Source organism: Dendrobates tinctorius, unplaced genomic scaffold, assembly GCF_039654945.1.
Source record: "Dendrobates tinctorius isolate UK_male_01 unplaced genomic scaffold, ASM3965494v1 ptg000079l, whole genome shotgun sequence".
Lineage (NCBI taxonomy): Eukaryota > Metazoa > Chordata > Amphibia > Anura > Dendrobatidae > Dendrobates > Dendrobates tinctorius.
In genome coordinates this window covers 1,857,954-1,878,657 of record NW_027361747.1, presented here as the reverse complement: position 1 = coordinate 1,878,657, position 20,704 = coordinate 1,857,954, and the positions used below count along the sequence as shown (strand labels likewise).

The window sequence follows — 20,704 nt, the reverse complement described above, 5'->3', positions numbered from 1 at the left end:
CTTGTTGATGTTGTCCTTGGTAAGGCTACAGTGCTAACCACTGAGCTAGTGGGTTGTAAATTCTTATTTTTAGAGTACTTTTTGGAGCGTTGTTTCCTCTCCAGGGGCTATCTGACCCCTGGCATGTTGTATCTTCCTTTATGTCACACTTTACCTTATCTGTGCTGTCAGCCAGGAGTGGGACAAGAGTGAGAACCTTGGGCAAATCTCTGTGACAGGCCACTTGGGATCACTTACCCACCTTATAACTGACATGTAACTGGAGAAATATTTAGCAAAAATATAGTCACCAGTGGGGGATTCTCAGTCTTGTAAAGTGATGGCATATTGTTAGGACCCCACCAATCCTGAAAAGTAGGTGGCCACAGAAATAATTTAGCAATATGTCTCCTTATAAATGTTCCCTGTACAGAGTCTCTCCCAGTCCCCCCAAAAAAGTAAAGAGGAAACAATTCTGAGTTTTCGTTGACATGAATGGTGGGGTGACCAGAGGTTGTGCTCCATTTGATCATAAGGTGATGTCGCTGATTGTAAGGTGATGTCGCTGATAAGCTATCACTTTATATGGTGGGAATATTCCTTTAATTGTGCGTTTCGTTTTTATAAAGTAACTTCTTTTTCTTCCAAAACTAGAGAAAATAGGCACTGTCCATATAAAACCCCTTCTGATCAGACCGGTGGAAGCGTCTATACGCGAAACGGCCGTCATCTTATCAGCTGCGCCTGCTCCTTCTCTCTCCCTGCTGATATGTTTTAAAGGACATTAGTAAAGAAGTGTTTTTATACGTTCAGTGACGCTTTTCTCTACATTGGACCCACAATTCTTTCCCCTGGGGTCCGAGAAGCTGATTACTGCTGTGGTTCACAGACCTTTTTTGGATGTGCAAAGCGCAACATTGTAATCTTCACACAAACTTAATGATGGTGCCGAATCGCTTCATTTTCTTTGTTTTGGATCCAACGTCTTTTCCTTACCTGTTGCACTATACATACGGAGTAGTGGGATGGCCTTGATGGGGGATGGCGTTCATTTATGGCAGTACCATAGATTGTGAATGGAGCACAGAGGATGCAGGAGTACTGCTCCATTCACACTGCAGAGCCCATAGCCTCCGCTCTTTGGGATCAGTGCTGTTCTCAGCCGTTGGACCCTGAACAATTAGCAATTATGCTGGGACGACTTCATTGCACACCACACACTCCATCAGTTTAGTATAATTGCCATATGTGGAGCTTTTTCCCCTAATATGGGGCAATTGGCCTCTGCCTGATGGGGTTTTTGCCTTTGATGGGTTATAGGTTGAACTTGATGGCCTCTTGTCTTCTTCCAACCTTACTACTATAAACCTTTTATACTTGGTCAGTCGGTGAATAAATATTGATTCTCCCGTGATCTTCTACACCTGATCCTACCAATGTCTCCCCAAACACTAAGGCTGAGTTCACACGTGGCGTTTTTTTCGCGTTTCCACGGCGGTTTTAACCGCGCGATTTTGCCGCGAAAACGCGAAAAATAAGCATCCCATGCATTCCTATGGGATTCCGCAATGCTGTGCTAATGCTGCAGTTTTTACCGCGGCGGAATCGCTTCGCGGTAAAAAACGCAGCATGCTCATTAATTTGCGGAATCGCGGCGATCCCGCACCCATAGGAATGCATTGTTCCGCTTACTTCCCGCGTGTGGCTGTGCAAACCATGCGGAAAGTAAGCAGAACATTTGCGGATGGTACCCATGGTCCGGAGGAGAGGAGACTGTCCTCCGGGCTTTGGGTACCATATCCCTGTAAAAAATAGAATTTAAAATAAAAAATATTGTTATTCTTACCCTCCGACGTCCCGCGCAGCCTTCCCGCTTCACTTCACGCTCCCGTTCCCAGTAGTCCTTTGCGAAAATGTCCGCGATGGCGTCCGTTCTCGTGGGATCGCGAACTCTCGCGGTCATTCGCGCGACGTCATCGCGAATTACCGCGAGACATCGCGATCCCGCGAGTACGGACGTCATCGCGGGCATTTTCGCAAAGGATTACTGGGAACGGATGCGCGGGACGTCGGAGGGTAAGAATAACAACATTTTTTTTTTTTTTTATTTGCATTTTATCTTTTACTACTGATGCTGCATAGGCGGCCTCAATAGTAAAAAGTTGGTCACACTCGTCAAACACTGTGTTTGACGAGTGTGACCAACCTGTCAATCAGTTCTCCAAGTGATGCTACAGATCGCTTGGAAAACGCTAGCATTTTGCAAGCTAATTACGCTTGCAAAATGCTAGTTTTTCCGTGGGAAAATCGCGGGAATTTAAAATGCGATTTTCCCGCGGAATGGAATTCCGGAATTCTCGCGGTAATTTCCGCGAGAGTTCCGGTACATGTGCACTGCCTAACTGATTTTATACCGTGACTTTATGAAGAGGGTGGATTTTCCCGATTCTAGCCCTGCCTTTGTGGTCTTGTGTGTTTGAGCTGTTCTCGAGCGTCGGTGCTGAATTCACTGCTGCAATTCTCTGACATTATGTTGTACATGTTGCTTTGTTGCAGCCTAGAATGTATTCCGCTCAGGTAGCGGCAGCACAGACGTGCTTTGGGGAGCTCGGTAGACGAGAACCTTGCCGGGGCCTCTAGGGAGACCTTTGTCATCTTGTGTACGTTCCCCTGACAGTGCCGTGCCGCTCATGCACTCGGTCCAGAATTTTTTTTCTCTTGTTTTTCTTTTCTTTTTGTCAGATTTCCAAATGTCTCAGTGCCAGTCTTATGTTCTTTGAGAAGTTCTCTGAGAATTTTTCTGTATGTTAGGCGGTTTTATCAACAATCATTTATTCGATATTGTGTATAAAGCCAAGACCATACTATAAACCACAGAGACCACGTCATCACTTCCAGGACGACGTGTTCTTCTTTACACTGGTGATGGCTATTAACATTTTCTGCGTGTTTGGGGTCGTCCTGCTGCAGAATAAGTTTAAGGCCCATCAGACGTCTCCCTGATGGTATTGCAAGATGGATGAGTATTTTCCTTTATTTCTCAGCATTGAAGGCTCCCCAATAACCCCAAACTTACAGACGATGTGATTAAGGCTAGTTTCACATTTGCGGTCGCACGGCTGCGGACTTCCTCCGTGAAGCTCCACCCCGTTGCGCCTCCTCCGGCTAGCTCCGCCTATTTCTGCATGCGGCTTCTTGCGGCCTGCATACCCTATCTTTAACGTTGGGTACGCAGGCCGTGCTGCAGTATACAGATGCCGCCGCTTGCGTCGTGTTGACGATGTGGTGCCCGCATAAAATTCCAACATGATGCGTTCTACACAGGTCGCCGCACCGTCAAAACGAAGCACACGGCGGCATCCGCATACTGCGGCACGGCCTGCGTACCCAATGTTAAAGATAGGGTACGCAGGCTGCATGCAGAAATAGGCGGAGCTAACTGGAGGAGGTGCGGCGGGGCTTCACGGAGGAAGTCCGCAGCCCTACGTCCGCCAATGTGAAACTAGCCTAAGAGCTGTTTTCAGTGTAAGTAAGAACAAGGAGTCCTGGAAGTGATTATATGACCCCCAGGGAGCCCTGACCTCAACATTGCTGAGTCTGTCTGGGATCATCCAAAGAAGATCTGCGGTTAGTCCTCCAGATGTTTGGAACAACCTCCCTGATATACCAACACAAAGTAGCAAGTGTTTGTGGATTGTAAAGGAAATTATTCATGATCTTATAATATAAATAATATAGATGTGAAACTTGTGGCGTGCATTTGTATTCAGCCCCCCGAGTCAATGGTTTTTAGGGCCTCATTTTGCTGCATCTCAGCGGAGACGGTCAGCAAATATCCCCTGGAGTGTAATCGTGAAGTCTCTTTCCCTACGTACCGGTGTTGATTTTGGCTCATCCACCCGGTGTATCTTAGTATAAGGTATGAGACCACTGGCATAGGTATAAGTGCTTGGTCACATGTGTTTGATGCGTTTTTACAGCTTTTTTTTTTTATTCGGGAAAAAAATGCAGCATTTTACAGTAACCGCAAAATGACTGAGCTTTCTAAAATCTTCACACAACCCTTTTTTTTTTCTTTTCAGTTATTGTCTTGTGGAGACATACAGCATGTGAATCTTTTCAGCATTTTTACCGCAGTTTTTTCCAAATACAGATAAAATTGGCTTAACATTAAATATACATAAAAATATGCATAACAAATACGTAGCCGTAGCCTGCATTTAACCAAAAAAAAAAGAATTTTTAAAGTTGTATGTGAACTTTCCCTGCCAGGTTATACTATGCAGTTTGTTGTCTGTTTCCATGGAGACACATTGTGCGCATGGCTGCTGGAGACACAAACCAATAGGAAATATTTAATGAGGACCAATTGCAGATTAGCTTCATTTTTTTATTTTAGATTTATTGGGAGAATAAAATGGGAAAAAAAAAAATAATTTAAGGCCCTGACAAGATTGTAACTTGCTATACATCGTCTACAGGTTGCAATCCTGTGGTTGCTTGCGAGGGGCTACAAACAAGAAAAAAAGGGGGATCTCCTGCCTCGTGCAGATGGTCACATCGGATGGCATCACTGTACAGGAAGTAGGGGCAGGGCAGTGGCCGGGGTGGATGAGAATTTTTATCTTTTTTATACCTTAACTACCTGCTTGATTTGCTCCTTTGTGCATGCACATTACTCTACATGATTTATGGCAGACATGGCACGAGATGGTTCTTTACCATGTGGTTTGTTTGCAGACATTCCAGCTCTGTAATCGGCGTGTAAAGGGTGCGGAGAGGCCGGGGCGCTGTTATTCCAGCACTGTCTCTGAATGCTGACTCCATCAAATTGCACAATTAACCAGTAACCTAATCAGGACTGCAAACACTGACATCATGGTGCCGCAGCCCGACATCCGGCTCGGTGCCAGCCTGCAGAGGGTGAACAAGTTCCGCACCCGTCAGGGCCCAGACGGCCCCTCCGCCATCAAATGTCTAGGTATATGAATGGGTGTGAGGCGCGGAAAGTACGTGGAAGACACAATTGCATGTAGTTCAATGGGCTTTACTCACAGTTCTGGTGCACACAGATACCCGCTTCAATACTGTGTTCTCCAGGTGAGGGGTCCAGCCAACTTCCAGATAAAATGAAATGCACCTTTCCAGCTTTCACGGTCAGTGTGTGCCTTTCCTGGCCGTTACCAAACAATTTGCTGCATAAACTGATTCCTTCCACTCCAGCACTTCACTCCAGCAGCTGCGAATCCTGTTCCGACAATGCCTCACCTTTTCTGTGATTCTATATAGTGCCTTTCCAGTCGGACTAACTGTGGTAGGGGGCGATGGTCCATAAAGTAGCCGAAGCTGTCGGCTTGCTAGTGGCACCCTGAAGAATGCGATCTAGGCTAGGGGCCGTTCCCTTTGTGACCAGTCTGGTTCCTTCCTCCACCTGACAGCGGTCAGCGTGGAACGAGACCCATGGGATACACTTTCCAACTGTGTCTCTAGAAGAACCAATCCTTCCAATGGAGAACCTTCCGTTTAAGTCCACTTCGTCCGGCAACTCCTGGTGCAAGTCAGGAGCTGCGCAGAACACGTCTGTCTACTTCCCTCCCTCTGAGGGAACTAACCTTGCTTTCTATCCTAAGATTCTCCCTCCTAATCTACGCTCTTCCCACCTCCCAGCACTCTTCGTGTTCCAAGCAAGGAGCTATAAAGGGTGCTCTGCTACACTACTGGTGTGTGTGGGATGTGGGTGTTGGAGTCTGGTCGGGTGCACTCACCTTATCTGGCTGTGGGATACCACACCTCTGGGTGAGGTGTGCAGTACCTCTGTGGTGACTGGACCCTCAGGGGCGCCACACATACGGATAAGGAGTCTAGATTATGAGCCTTAATAGGGATAATGATGAAGGTGTCTTTATTACATTGCAGAATTAATGGAGCTGTGTTATGAGCTCATTTTCTGCTCCACCAGCTGTGAGTTCTCCTTCCGTTCTCCCTCTGGTAGTGACAGGAGGTAGTGAGGTTAGTTTAATTGGTAATGGTCTGCCACCTGATGAGGAGGATAGTGATTGGATCTCTGGAGTATCAGACTGGATATAAGACAGCCAACGCCCTATCCTGTTGCTGGTGATTCAGTCTGTTTCTCAGGTCTTGGACTTCAGCTCTGCTCCAGTCATCTCAAGTTAAGTTTGTTTTGTGCTAATGTTCATACTTGCTCTTGTTGGTCAACTCAGTTTTTGTGTGGTCAGCCAGCCCGGCTGGGCTGTGCTGAATTTCCACTCTTTATCTGTATTTGCCAATTTGCCTTTTTGTCCTTTATTAGATTGGCCTCTTTTTGCTCTGTCTCAGAATATTCCAGAGTGCTGATATAGTGGGAGAAGTCTAGTGACTTCAGGGTTAATTTTGTTATCAGAAGAGTTGGACATTATTTTTGGTAGGGTTTTTTGGCAGATTGCAGACAGTATCTTTCCTTTCCTGTCCTTTCAAGTTAGTTTGACCCCATCGTTTGCTCAGCCTACTGATATACCAACACAAAGTAACAAGTGTTTGTGGATTGTAAAGGAAATTATTCATGATCTTATAATATAAATGTGAAATTTGTGATTTTAGATTTATTGGGAGAATAAAATGGGGGAAAAAAAAAATAATTTAAGGCCCTGACAAGATTGTAACTTGCTATACACCGTCTACAGGTTGCAATCCTGTGGTTGCTTGCAAGGGGCTACAAACAAGAAAAAAGGGGGATCTCCTGCCTCGTGCAGATGGTCACATCGGATGGCATCACTGTACAGGAAGTAGTGACCGGGCAGGGCAGCGGCGGGGGGTGGATGAGAATTTTTATCGTTTTTATACCTTAACTACCTGCTTGATTTGCTCCTTTGTGCAAGCACATTACTCCACATGATTTATGGCAGACTTGGCACTAGATGGTTCTTTACCATGTGGTTTGTTTGCAGACGTTCCAGCTCTGTAATCGGCGTGTAAAGGGTGCGGAGAGGCCGGGGCGCTGTTATTCCAGCACTGTCTCTGAATGCTGACTCCATCAAATTGCACAATTAACCAGTAACCTAATCAGGACTGCAAACACTGACATCATGGTGCCGCAGCCCGACATCCGGCTCGGTGCCAGCCTGCAGAGGGTGAACAAGCTCCGCACCCGTCAGGGCCCGGACGGCCCCTCCGTCATCAAATGTCTATGTATATGAATGGCGTACATGCTTACAATACAGCGTGTGCTGCAAAATGACAGGACTGCTTTTTTCACTGCATTATTTACAACCATTTTTTATTTTCTGTTATTAAAAAACACGATGGTAGGTAAAACAGCGGAGATAAAAAAAAAAAAAAAAAAAGCTGGATAACAAATGCTGCTAACCGTAAAAATGTAGCCCCAGCGCATGTAGGCTATTCAGTGATTTCCTATAAAAGTATGTGAATCCGGCCTAACAGATGTTTTTTTTGTTGGAAAACGTTTTTTAGTCTCATGCTGGCAATCCGAAGATTATGTCCCAGGAGGCGCCCATTGAGTCTCCCCTCTCCATTGCTAATGATTTTTTTTAAATTGTTTTTGCTCATATATTTCTTGATTGTTTGATCCTTCCAGGCTCTGGTTATTCAGCGTCCATGCTAGGGGTATTTCCACTGTACGCAGAGAACCCCTTTTACACCACAGTGATACCTTTTTTTAATTATATTGTATAGAAAAAAACAGTTTTCCTCTACCACTGGCTGCCAGGGGAAAAAAAGATTTTCATCATCCGTTCTTTTTTTTTTTTGGTATTGAAGCCTATTTCCCTGCATGGTAAACGCCTCTATGTTCACCCATAAGCCTGCACATGCGCAACGCCTCTGTTATTTATTATGTTTTGCTTATATAGTGCTATCATATTTTGTAGCGCTTTAGATACAGTGGGTACGGAAAGTATTCAGACACCTTTAAATGTTTTACTCTTTCATTGCTGCCATTTGGTAAATTTAATTTTTTTCTCATTAATGTACACTATGCCCCTATCTTGACTAAGAAAAACAGAAATGTAGGGTACGGTAGTTTTGCAAATTTATTAAAAAAGAAAAACTGAAATAACACATGGACATAAGGATTCAGACCCTTTGCCCAGACTCTCATATTTATGTCACATGCTGTCCATTTCCTAGTGATAGTCCTTGAGATGTTTCTACTTCTTCATTTGCGTCCAGCTGTGTTTAATTAAACTGATAGGACTTGCTTTGTAAAGGCACACACCTGTCTATATAAGACCTCGCAGCTCACAGTACATGTCAGACCAAATGAGAATCATGAGGTCAAAGGAACTGGCCACGGAGCTCAGAGACAGAATTGTGGCAAGGCACAGATCTGGCCAAGGTTACAAAAAGAATTTCTGCAGTACTCAAGGTTCCTAAGAGCACAGTGGCCTCCATAATCCTTAAATGGAAGAAGTTTGGGACCACCAGAAGTCTGCGTAGACCTGGCTGTCCAGCCAAACTGAGCAATCGTGGGAGAAGAGCCTTGGTGAGAGAGGTAAAGAAGAACCCCAAGATCACTGTAGCTGAGCTCCACATATGCAGTAGGGAGATGGGAGAAAGTTCCACAAAGTCAACAATAACTGCAGCCCTCCACCAGTCGGTCCTTTATGGCAGAATGGCCCAACAGAAGCATCTGCTCAGTGCTAGATATATGAAAGCCTGCATAGAGTTTGCTAAAAAAAAAACACATGAAGGACTCCCAGAATATGAGAAATAAGATTCTCTGGTCTGATGAGACAAACATAGAACTTTTTGGTGATAATTCTAAGCGGTATGTATGGGAAAAAAACAGGCACTGCTCATCACCTGCCCCATACAAATCCAACAGTGAAACATAGTAACATAGTTATTAAGGTTGAAGGGAGACTTTAAGTCCATCTAGTTCAACCCATATCCTATCCTAACTTGCCCTAACATGTTGATCCAGAGGAAGGCAAAAAAAACCCATGTGGCAACAGTAAGCTTCACATTGGGGAAAAAAATTCCTTCCCGACTCCACATACGGCAATCAGACTAGCTCCCTGGATCAACGCAATATTAAGGAGACTAGTGTATATACCCTGTAATATTATACTTTTCAAGAAAGGCATCCAGTCCCTTCTTAAATTTTAGTAGTGAATCACTCATTACAACATCATATGGCAGAGAGTTCCATAGTCTCACTGCTCTTACAGTAAAGAATCCGCGTCTGTGAGTATGCTTAAACCTTCTTTCCTCCAGACGTAGATGATGCCCCCTTGTCCCCGTCACAGATCTAAGAGTAAAAAGATCATTAGAAAGGTCTTTGTATTGTCCCCACATATATTTATACATTGTAATAAGATCACCCCTAAGCCTTCGATTCTCCAAACTAAATAACCCCAAGTGTAATAACCTGTCTTGGTATTGCAGACCCCCTAGTTCCCTAATAACCTTGGTCGCTCTTCTCTGCACCCGCTCCAATTCAGCTATGTCTTTCTTATACACCGGAGACCAGAACTGTACACAGTATTCTAAGTGTGGTCGCACACTAGTGACTTATATAGAGGTAAAATTATGTTCTCCTCATGAGCATCTATGCCTCTTTTAATGCATCCCATTATTTTATTTGCCTTTGCAGCAGCTGCTTGACTCTGGCCACTAAATGTGAGTTTGTCGTCCACCCATACACCCAGGTCTTTTTCAGTGACTGTTTTGCCCAGTGTTTTACAATTAAGCACATAATTATACAACTTGTTCGTTCTACCCAAGTGCATGACCTTACATTTATCCCCATTAAAGCTCATTTGCCATTTATCAGCCCAAGCTTCTAGTTTACATAAATCCTCCTGTAATATAAAATTGTCCTCCTCTGTATTACCCTGCAGAGTTTAGTGTCATCTGCAAATATTGAAATTCTACTCTCTATGCCCCCTACAAGGTCATTAATAAATATGTTAAAAAGAAGCGGGCCCAAAACTGACCCCTGTGGTACCCCACTGCTAACCGTGACCCAGTCCGAGTGTGCTCCATTAATAACCACCCTTTGTTTCCTATCCCTGAGCCAGCTCTTAACCCACCTACACATATTTTCCCCTATCCCCATTGTTCTCATTTTATGTATCAACCTTTTGTGTGGCACCGTATCAAAAGCTTTTGAAAAGTCCATGTACACCACGTCCACTGCATTCCCTTGGTCCAGTCCGGAACTTACCTCTTCATAAAAGCTTATCAGATTAGTCTGACAGGAACGGTCTCTTGTAAACCCATGTTGATATTGGGTCATAAGGTTATTCTTCTCCAGATACTCCAGTATAGTATCTCTTAGAAAACCCTCCAGGATTTTACCCACAGTTGAGGTTATACTTACTGGCCTATAATTTCCAAGTTCAGTTTTTGTCCCCTTTTTGAATATTGGCACCACATTTGCTATACGCCAGTCCTGTGGTACAGACCCTGTTATTATGGAATCTTTAAAGATTAAAAATAGTGGTCTATCTATGACTGTGCTTAATTCCTGCAGTACTCAGGGGTGTATCCCATCCGGGCCCGGGGATTTGTCAATTTTAGTGATTTGTAGACGCCGCCGTACTTCCTGCTGGGTTAAGCAGGTGACCTTTAATGGAGAATTTTTATCCCTGATCATGTTATCCGTCATGGGATTTTCTTGTGTAAATACTGTTGAAAAAAAGTCATTTAGCATATTGGCTTTTTCCTCATCCTCATCCACCATTTCACCCAGACTATTTTTAAGGGGACCAACACTATCATTTTTTAGCTTCTTACTATTTATGTAGTTAAAGAATATTTTGGGATTATTTTTACTTTCTCTGGCAATGAGTCTCTCTGTCTCAATCTTTGCTGTCTTGATTTGCTTTTTACAGAATTTATTTAATCTTCTGTATTTATTTAATGCCTCATCACTACCTACTTGCTTTAATTCTCTAAATGCTTTATTTTTATCTCTTATTGCGCCCCTTACAGCTCTATTTAGCCATAGTGGTTTCCTCCTATTTCTCGCATGTTTATTCCCATACGGTATATATTGTGCACAGGTCCTATTCAGGATGCTAATAAACGTCTCCCATTTTCTTTGTGTATTTTTATGTCTCAGGATATCGTCCCAGTTAATTACACCAAGATCATCTCTCATCCGTTGGAAATTTGCCTTCCTGAAGTTTAGTGTCCTTGTAACCCCTCTACTACACATCTTATTAAAGGATACATGAAAACTTATTAATTTGTGATCACTATTACCCAAGTGACCCTCAACCCTTACATTTGATATGCGGTCTGGCCTGTTGGTTAATATTAGGTCTAGCAGTGCCCCCCCTCTTGTTGGGTCCTGAACCAGTTGTGAAAGGTAATTGTCTCTCATCGTTGTCAGAAACCTATTACCTTTGCCGGAAATGCAGGTTTCGGTTCCCCAATGTATTTCAGGGTAGTTGAAGTCCCCCATAATAATGACTTCTCCTTGAGTCGCTGCTTCATCTATTTGCTTTATGAGGATATTCTCTGTAGCTTCCATTATTTTTGGAGATTTATAACAAACCCCTATCAGTAATTTATTATTTTTCCCCCCTCCCCTTATCTCTACCCACAGGGACTCTACATTTTCATTAGATTCATATATATTATCACGAAGGATGGGTTTTAAGGATGATTTTACATATAAACACACGCCTCCCCCTCGCTTATTTGTTCGGTCATTTCTGAACAGACTATAGCCCTGTAAATTAACCGCCCAGTCGTGGCTCTCATCCAGCCATGTCTCAGATATCCCCACCATGTCATAATTATGTTCCAACAACATTAACTCCAATTCCTCCATTTTGTTGGCGAGACTTCTGGCATTAGTATACATGCACTTTATGTATCTCTTTGTACCTCTATTCTTTCTTAAATTATTAACTGTTCTAACCCCACCCCCCATGCCACCTTCACCCCCAATGTCATTATTTGTGCCCAGGTCTCTATCTGCACTGTCTTCCCCTCCTATAAAAGGAATACCCTCCCCCCCCGTCCCTAGTTTAAACACTCCTCCAACCTTCTAGCCATTTTCTCCCCCAGCACATCTGCACCCTCCCCATTGAGGTGCAGCCCGTCCCTAGCGTAGAACCTGTAGCCAACTGAGAAGTCGGCCCAGTTCTGCAGGAACCCAAACCCCTCCTTCCTACACCAATTCCTGAGCCACTTATTAACCTCCCTAATCTCCCGTTGCCTCTCTGGCGTGGCACGTGGTACAGGAAGTATTTCTGAAAATACCACCTTGGAGGTCCTTGCTTTAAGCTTACAGCCTAATTCCCTGAAATCATCTTTAAGGACCTTCCACCTACCTCTAACTTTGTCATTTGTGCCAATTTGCACCATGACCGCTGGATCCTCTCCAGCCCCTCCCAGTAATCTGTCAACCCGATCAGCGATGTGTCGGACTCGAGCGCCAGGTAGGCAGCACACCGTTCGACGATCCCTGTCTTTGTGACAGATTTCAGAGGACATGCCTTGCTGCAGCAGTGCTACTCCTGCACAAACACTCCCCTCATCTGCCAACTTAGCAAACTTATTGGGGTGTGCCAGATCAGGACTAGCCTCCCTGGTGCTCTTCCCTCTACCCCGCCTTCTAACTGTCACCCAGCTAGCTGCTTCATTGTCCTGAAGCTCCAACCTAGCATCCCCCCCTCATCTATCCCATTGAGCGTCTGCTCAGTGAGCAGAAGACTCCTTTCCATATTGTCTATGGATCTCAGTGTTGCCTGCTGCACATTTAGATCCAGTATCTGGGCTTCCAAATGCACAACGTGCTCACATCTCGCACAGCAGTATGCACCCTCGACCGGCTGTTCAAGGATTTCATACATGCGGCAAGACGTGCACTGGATGGCATTGGCAATAGTGGAGCACATCCTAATGGGGATTGCACCAGACAATAATATAAGCAGAAATAAATTAAAAAAAAAAAAAAAAAAGTATTAATATAACAGCAATTCAGTAAGACCTCCCTTGGAAACTCCCTGAATCTAAAGTCACTGAATTTCAAGTCACACACTTACCACAGTTCGCACTTACGCTCAGGTCACACTCAGCTCGTTCACACTCGCTCAGGAAGAAGATTTTAAAGAGTTTTTTTTTTATTTCCCCTTTTACCATGGTGGTGGCAGCATCATGCTATGGGGGTGTTTTTCAGCTGCAGGGACAGGACTGGTTAAAATTGAAGGAAACATGAATGCGGCCAAGTACAGAGATATCCTGGATGAAAACCTCTTCCAGAGTTCTCTGGACCTCAGACTTGGCCGAAGGTTCACCTTCCAAAAAGGCAATGACCCTAAGCACACAGCTAAATTAACAAAGGAGTGGCTTCAGAACAACTCTGTGACCACTCTTGACTGGCCAAGCCAGAGCCCTTACCTAAACCCAATTGAGCATCTCTATAGAGACCTGAAAATGGCTGTCCACCAACATTCACCATCCAACCTGACGGAACTGGAGAGGATGTGCAAGAAAGCATGGCAGAGGATCCCCAAATCCAGGTGTGAAAAACTTGTTGCATCATTCCCAAGAAGACTCATGGCTGTACTAGCTCAAAAGGGAGCTTCTACTCAATACTGAGCAAAGGGTCTGAATATTATGACCATGTAATATTTCAGTTTTTCTTTTCTAATAAATTTGCAAAAATTTCTACATTTCTGTTATTTTCTGTCACAATGGGGTGCAGAGTGTACATTAATGAGAAAAAATAATGATTTTTTTTTTAATTTACCAAATGGCTGCAATGAAACAAAGAGTGAAAAATTTAAAGGCGTCTGCATACTTTCCGTACCCATTGTACATATCAATATAACATATAACCTTTTTATTATCTCGCTCCTATATGGTTCCCGACCTGACGCTTTATGTAATTGTCACCATTTCCTGGAATTTTCCCTCCTGCAGATCGATGCTGTTTACATGTGGATGTGTGATGTAGCCAGCACTTGTCATTATCTCCTATTGGGCTTGGGCTGCCTCCATTCAGCCGGTTTGATATTTTTCCCCATTGTGATGATTATTGGCCGGTATTATTCCCAGATTAATACCTGATGAAAGTTGCACTTTGCTATTTGCCGTCACGTTTACCAAGTCCGTTTGTGCGTGAACGTAGCACAGTTTGTTTAGAAGATGACCTTCCAATTATAGCGTGGATTTTTGTGGAGTCGCATCTCATTGATAGAAGGATCTCGCCTGCCGACCTTGGTTAATTATTTAGAGATGTATATGTAAGATTGTGTCATGTGGCAGATTGCAGTCATCTAACCAAAGGAACTATGGAACGGGGGTCCCATCACATTGTAACATATTTTTGAAGGACAATAAGAAAAATCTCCTCTCTCCCCCCAGCCTCAGTTGGCAGCTAAAATTTATTGCCACTGTGAACAAAATTTGGTTCCAAAGTAAAATTTCAAAAAAATGAATAAAAACTTTTCGAGATCTGAAAAATGTAGCTACTTCTGTCATCACAAACAATGCAACAAATGTCTGTTCTTTTTGTCTGGCATCAAAAGCTCAGCTCCATTGAAGTCGACGGCCTGAGGCATTGTTGGAAAATTGTCTTCTGTCTTCAGCTGTTCTAGGCGCCGCTCCAGTTCCGTGCCGCCATCTTGTGACCACAACGATTTACTGACTGGAGGTCAGAGGGAACAGTCACAAGCTCTGTGTAAGTCTGAGAGTCTCGTTCTGACTCTCATAGATTTACGTTGAATATTGATCTCCAGTTCACCCAGCAAACACTGGAGTAATCCGGCAGATCACAAACTGCACGAAGACCAACCAGAACTTTGCATATATAGAGATGAAGACAGCGGCTGGTAAGTATAATACTAGGGGCAGGGAATTTAGATTAATGACACCACCTCAACTGTAAAATAAAAAAAAATCGGAATGGTGCTTTGTTTTTAAACTTTAATTGACAAATGCATCAAGTTTATGGAACGACTCAATATTTACAGTGTTGACCCTTATTTTTCAAGACATTTGCCTTTCACCCTGGCAACTGGATATCCGCTCCTGGGCCAAATACTGATTGACTGATAGCCCATTCTTGCCTCAGCAGTGCTTGGAGATTATCACAATGTCTGTGTTTTTGTTCATCCACCCCCTTTTTTTTAGTACTAACCACATGTTCTCAATGGGAGATTCCTGGCCCTAGACCCATAATTTCAATGTTGTGTTCATTGCTTTGGAAGAACTTTAGATAAGCAATATTTATTCATGGCAGTGGTCTTAGGGAAAATTGCGAGTGAGCCCCCTTCACGGATAGAAAGCCCCCACACATGAATGGTCTCAGGATGCCTGACACAGGACTCAAGGTATCGCTCACCTTTTCTTCTCCGGACATTCATTCTTCCAGATGTCCCAAACAGTCTGAAGGGGGCTTCAGAGAAAATAACTTTACCCCAGGCCTGTGCAGTCCAATCTCTGTGCTTTTGGCAGAATATCAGTCTGCTCTTGATGTTTTTCTTGGAGAGAAGTAGCTTCTTTGCTGCCCTTCTTGACACCAGCACAGCCTCCAAAAACCTTTTCCTCACTGTGCATGCAGACGCCTGCCTGCTGCCATTACAGATCAAGCTCTGCACTGGTGTTGAAACAAACGTTAACTGAATCCTCTTTAGTATACAGTCCTGGAAATTGCTGGACTGAAGCCTTTACTGCAATTAAACCTCTCCTTTTTGAAGTTCTGATGATCTGATAAATGGTTTATTTAGGGGTAATATTAGAAGCATCAGTATCCTCACCTGTAAAGCTCATTTAATACAAAGCAATGATGGCTGCACGTATTTCCACGTAGCTAACTATTAAGGCAATCGGGTCTGCTTTTATAATTCAATCAGTGTGATATCACATGCCTTGTCATTTTGTGGCAGGGCTGGAAGTCTGTGGAAATGTTTTCTTTTTTGTGATTGATTTAAGTTCATTTTCTTCACATGGAATTACTGCAATTTTTTGCAATTCATTTGATGACTCTTCATAACAATCTAGAGTTAATGCATATTGCCACTTTAAACAGTAAAGCAGAAAACTTTGTTAAAACCCAAATTTTTGATGGACTCAAAAGTTCTGGCCATGACTGTAGAGTACAGAGCAGGAACAGCATGGATCCGTGTAAGCAGGAGATGAGATGCAGCACCTGGGAGTGGCCTCTACATAGTACACGGATCCGTGTAAGCAGGAGGTGAAATGCAGCACCTGGGAGTGGCCGCTACATAGTACACGGATCCGTGTAAGCAGGAGGTAAGATGCAGCACCTGGGAGTGGCCTCTACATAGTACACGGATCCGTGTAAGCAGGAGGTGAGATGCAGCACCTGGGAGTGGCCTCTACATAATACACGGATCCGTGTAAGCAGGAGGTGAGATGCAGCACCCGGGAGTGGCCTCTACATAGTACACTGATCCGTGTAAGCAGGAGGTGAGATGCAGCTCCTGGGATTGGCCTCTACATAATACACGGATCCGTGTAAGCAGGAGGTGAGATGCAGCACCTGGGAATGGCCTCTACATAATACACGGATCCGTGTAAGCAGGAGGTGAGATGCAGCACCTGGGAATGGCCTCTACATAATACACAGATTTGTGTAAGCAGGAGGTGAGATGCAGCACCTTGGAATGGCCTCTACATAATACACAGATCTGTGTAAGCAGGAGGTGAGAAGCAGCACCTGGGAATGACCTCTACATAGTACACAGATCCTTGTAAGCAGGTGGTGAGATGCAGCACCTAGGAATGACCTCTACATAGTACACGGATCCGTGTAAGCAGGTGGTGAGGTGCAGCGCCTGGGAATGGCCTCTACATAGTACACGGATCTGTGTAAGCAGGAGGTGAGATGCAGCACCTGGGAATGGCCTCTACATAGTACACGGATCCGTGTAAGCAGGAGGTGAGATGCAGCACCTGGGAATGGCCTCTACATAGTACACGGATCCATGTAAGCAGGAGGTGAGATGCAGCACTTGGGAATGGCCTCTGATAGTACACGGATCTCTGTAAGCAGGAGGTGAGATGCAGCACCTGGGAATGACCTCTACATAGTACACGGATCCATGTAAGCAGGAGGTGAGATGCAGCACTTGGGAATGGCCTCTGATAGTACACGGATCTCTGTAAGCAGGAGGTGAGATGCAGCACCTGGGAATGACCCCTACATAGTACACGGATCCAGGTAAGCAGGAGGTGAGATGCAGCACCTAGGAATGGCCTCTATATAGTACACAGATCTGTGTAAGCAGGAGGTGAGATGCAGCACCTGGGAATGGCCTCTACATAGTACACGGATCCGTGTAAGCAGAAGGTGAGATGCAGCACCTGGGAATGACCTCTACATAGTACACGGATCCGTGTAAGCAGGAGGTGAGATGCAGCACCAGGGAATGACCTCTACATAGTACACGGATCCGTGTAAGCAGGAGGTGAGATGCAGCACCAGGGAATGGCCTCTACATAGTACACGGATCCGTGTAAGCAGGAGGTGAGATGCAGCACCTGGGAATGACCTCTACATAGTACACGGATCCGTGTAAGCAGGAGGTGAGATGCAGCACCTGGGAATGGCCTCTACATAATACACGGATCTGTGTAAGCAGGAGGTGAGATGCAGCACCTGGGAATGACCTCTACATAGTACACGGATCCTTGTAAGCAGGTGGTGAGATGCAGCACCTGGGAGTGACCTCTACATAGTACACGGATCCGTGTAAGCAGGAGGTGAGATGCAGCACCTGGGAATGACCTCTACATAATACACAGATCTGTGTAAGCAGGAGGTGAGATGCAGCACCTGGGAATGACCTCTACATTCTACACTGATCCGTGGCCCCCAGACTGCTTATATTTGCAGGCAAGTCTTTGGAACAAAAATCTATAGAATCCTTTATGCCTTTCATGCATTGGTGCATTCCAGATAAATTTGTGATGTAATTCATACACAAATGAGGTGTTAAGTGCTCCGGGCGTTACAGAGCACTTTACAAGCTTTTGCCTCCTAAGGTTGTTTCCTGCCCTGCACAAGTCTCTTTAGCTTGATTCATGAATCACGTCTCTGGCAAGGAAATCATTGCACTATCAATCAAGTAAAAGAGTCAGATACTGGGCAGGGAAACTATCTCAGAAGCCAGAGGCTTGGGAAGTGCTCGGTCATGCCCAGAGCACTGAACACCTAATTTAAATATGAACTAAAATGCTTATTTCTCTAGAACATCAGACCTAAAGGTGTGGATGGATTTACATTTTAGAGACCTGCATGCCCATGTATGAGGTTTGCATTGAGGGGGGTGGGTTAAGTCCTTTAGGGAAACACTTCAAATGAGGAACAAGGAACCCAACCAGTTTTTGTCTTCCAGCTGCTTTCATTGTAACATCTGGAGAGTTTTACTTTGTATGTCCTCATATTATTTGGGTGCCTCTCCATGTAGTTCCTACTACTTGTGTGCTAATCCAGCGGCGGTGACCTTACTGTGGTCACTATAGGTGGCTGTACCCCGCTATACATTGGGGTGTACAGTCATTCAAAGTAGATGATTTCAACCAAAATGATTGCCTCTTGTCAGATGTAAAAACAAATGGTGCCTGCAAAAATCGGGCCCTGTTCAGAATTTCCATCCAATAGTTGCTAGTCCATAAATGTGATAAGACTTTCTTGGAAGAACTTTCCCTTTAAAATTAACCTTCCTTTGTCCAGTGTCAGTAAAAATGTATGGAGGTTCACTCGCTACTCATCCTACTGTTCCTCCTCCACTTTCTAAGATCAGAATTTCCCCTTTAACGGAAGAAATCTTTCTATTATTAGATCTTATCTAATGGCATCATTTTTATGTTTTACAGAAGCGGCACAAAGCTGACAATTTTGTGAACAAGAAAATCACCCAAGGTAAGTTCTGGAGTATTTTTTTTAATTGGATGACATACATTGTTTATCATCGTACTAGAGTTTTGGAGCCAGTTTTTGGACGAGGAAGCTGTTCAACAGCCACAACACATACAGCCTCAGGGACCCGAACTTATTTTTCGAGCACACCGAAGACACGCGGTTAGCACTGTAGCATGGGCGGATAACGCCTTATCCCATCACGTTTGCTCATCACTGTTCTTTATTTAGTTATGCTAATAAGGCTGTTGGTGCACTCCGGGTGTGGCTGAGAGTTCAGTGATCCTTCCTACTACTTGTTTTTCATCTTTCTCCACCCACCTGTAAAACCAGAGCTGTCAATGGAAGAACAACTGAGAGATGGAGGGAAGATACTCAACTGTTTGGCCGCACCCAATGTGCATTGAGCACGTTACTAGCATATTTCAATAAGAACAATTTCTGGCAAACACAGTAACAGATATAGAAATGAATGGTGCAAATCTTGTTAAAGCAATGTGCCTTACACGGTGTTGTGCTTAATGTGAACAGTCATTTTTTGTGACAAACTCCCTTTAAGAAATACAAGCTTTAGCTGGCATACAGCATACATTTTACAAACAATCCATGTTCCCTGAAGGGTTCTGAGGATAATGTAATCCTCCGTTCTCCCCGCGGTGCACAATCGAACACAGGTCCTGCTCAGATACACAGTGGGTTTCCATAATGACAGAGTGAATATTCTTACCTCACACTGTGATGGAGAGGCTTATCACTCAGAAAGTCATGGATCAATGGCAAGGCTTTGGTTTAGTGCTTTGAATGGGTAGGTGTAGGCGGGGATGGGTAGGCAGGGGTGGGTAGGCGGGGATGGGTAGGCAGGAGTGGGTCGGCGTAGGTGGGGATAGGTAGATGTAGGCAGGGGTGGGTAGGCGTAGGCGGGGGTGGGTAGGTGGGGATGGGTAGGTGGGGCTGGGTAGATGTAGGCAGGGGTGGATAGGGGGGAATTGTAGATGTAGGCGGGGGTGGGTAGGCGTATGTGGGGATAGGTAGATGTAGGCAGGGGTGGGTAGGCGTAGGCGGGGATGGGTAAATGTAGGCAGGTGTGGGTAGGCGGGGATGGGTAGGCAGGGGTGGGTAGGCATAGGTGGGGGTGGGTAGATGTAGGCAGGGGTGGATAGGGGGGAATTGTAGATGTAGGCAGGGGTGGGTAGGCGTAGGTGGGGATGGGTAGGCAGGGGTAGGTAGGCATAGGTGGGGATGGGTAGATGTAGGCAGGGGTGGGTAGGCAGGGATGGGTAGATGTAGGCAGGGGTGGGTAGGCGTAGGTGGGGATGGGTAGATGTAGGCAGGGGTGGGTAGGCGGGGGTGGGTATGCATAGGCGGGAATGGGTTGATGTTTGTTTATTGCTGACTTTAAAATAAAGTGTAATAAATGATTGTACTACACATGGAGTTTTCTTAGATTGTACATATCTGTGCTGCCATTTATGACGTCCACTTCATGTGTTTATGAGGACCGCTCTGTTTTCCTTTTCAGTTTTACGGAACGGAGCGTGGGAGATTGTGCACTGGGAAAAGGTTTGTTCACTTGCTTTCTTTGTAACAGAACATTCTACCTGTGTCTATAGAGTTTCATTGTCTCTATGGAGCGATTAGAAATTTCTGACCGTAAAGGACACGAGCGACATATTTGGAATGTTAGAAATGCTTTGTTATATGGAGAGGAGGAGATTTTATGCTTTCAGCGACTCAATAATGACCCGTCATAGAGATTCCTAAACCGAAGTATCTGGGAGGCAAAACCCGAAAGCCTGTACAGAAGTAATGGCAAGAAACGATGCTCTGTGTAGTTAGGTTTCTGACATGTAAAACAAGCTA

At 44.6% G+C, this 20,704-nt stretch overlaps 1 protein-coding gene across 6 annotated transcripts in view; it reads left to right on the top strand.

Annotated features, from left to right (window-relative positions):
- Positions 1 to 20,704, top strand: part of ATP8A1 (ATPase phospholipid transporting 8A1) — a 311,188-nt gene that overhangs the window by 51,338 nt on the left and 239,146 nt on the right. For all 6 annotated transcript variants that reach the window (XM_073583432.1, XM_073583434.1, XM_073583430.1 and 3 more), the window contains 2 exons: positions 18,802 to 18,847; positions 20,364 to 20,404. In XM_073583432.1, coding sequence (XP_073439533.1) covers positions 18,802 to 18,847; positions 20,364 to 20,404 — 87 coding nt within the window. Of the gene's footprint in view, positions 1 to 18,801; positions 18,848 to 20,363; positions 20,405 to 20,704 lie in introns of those variants that run through there.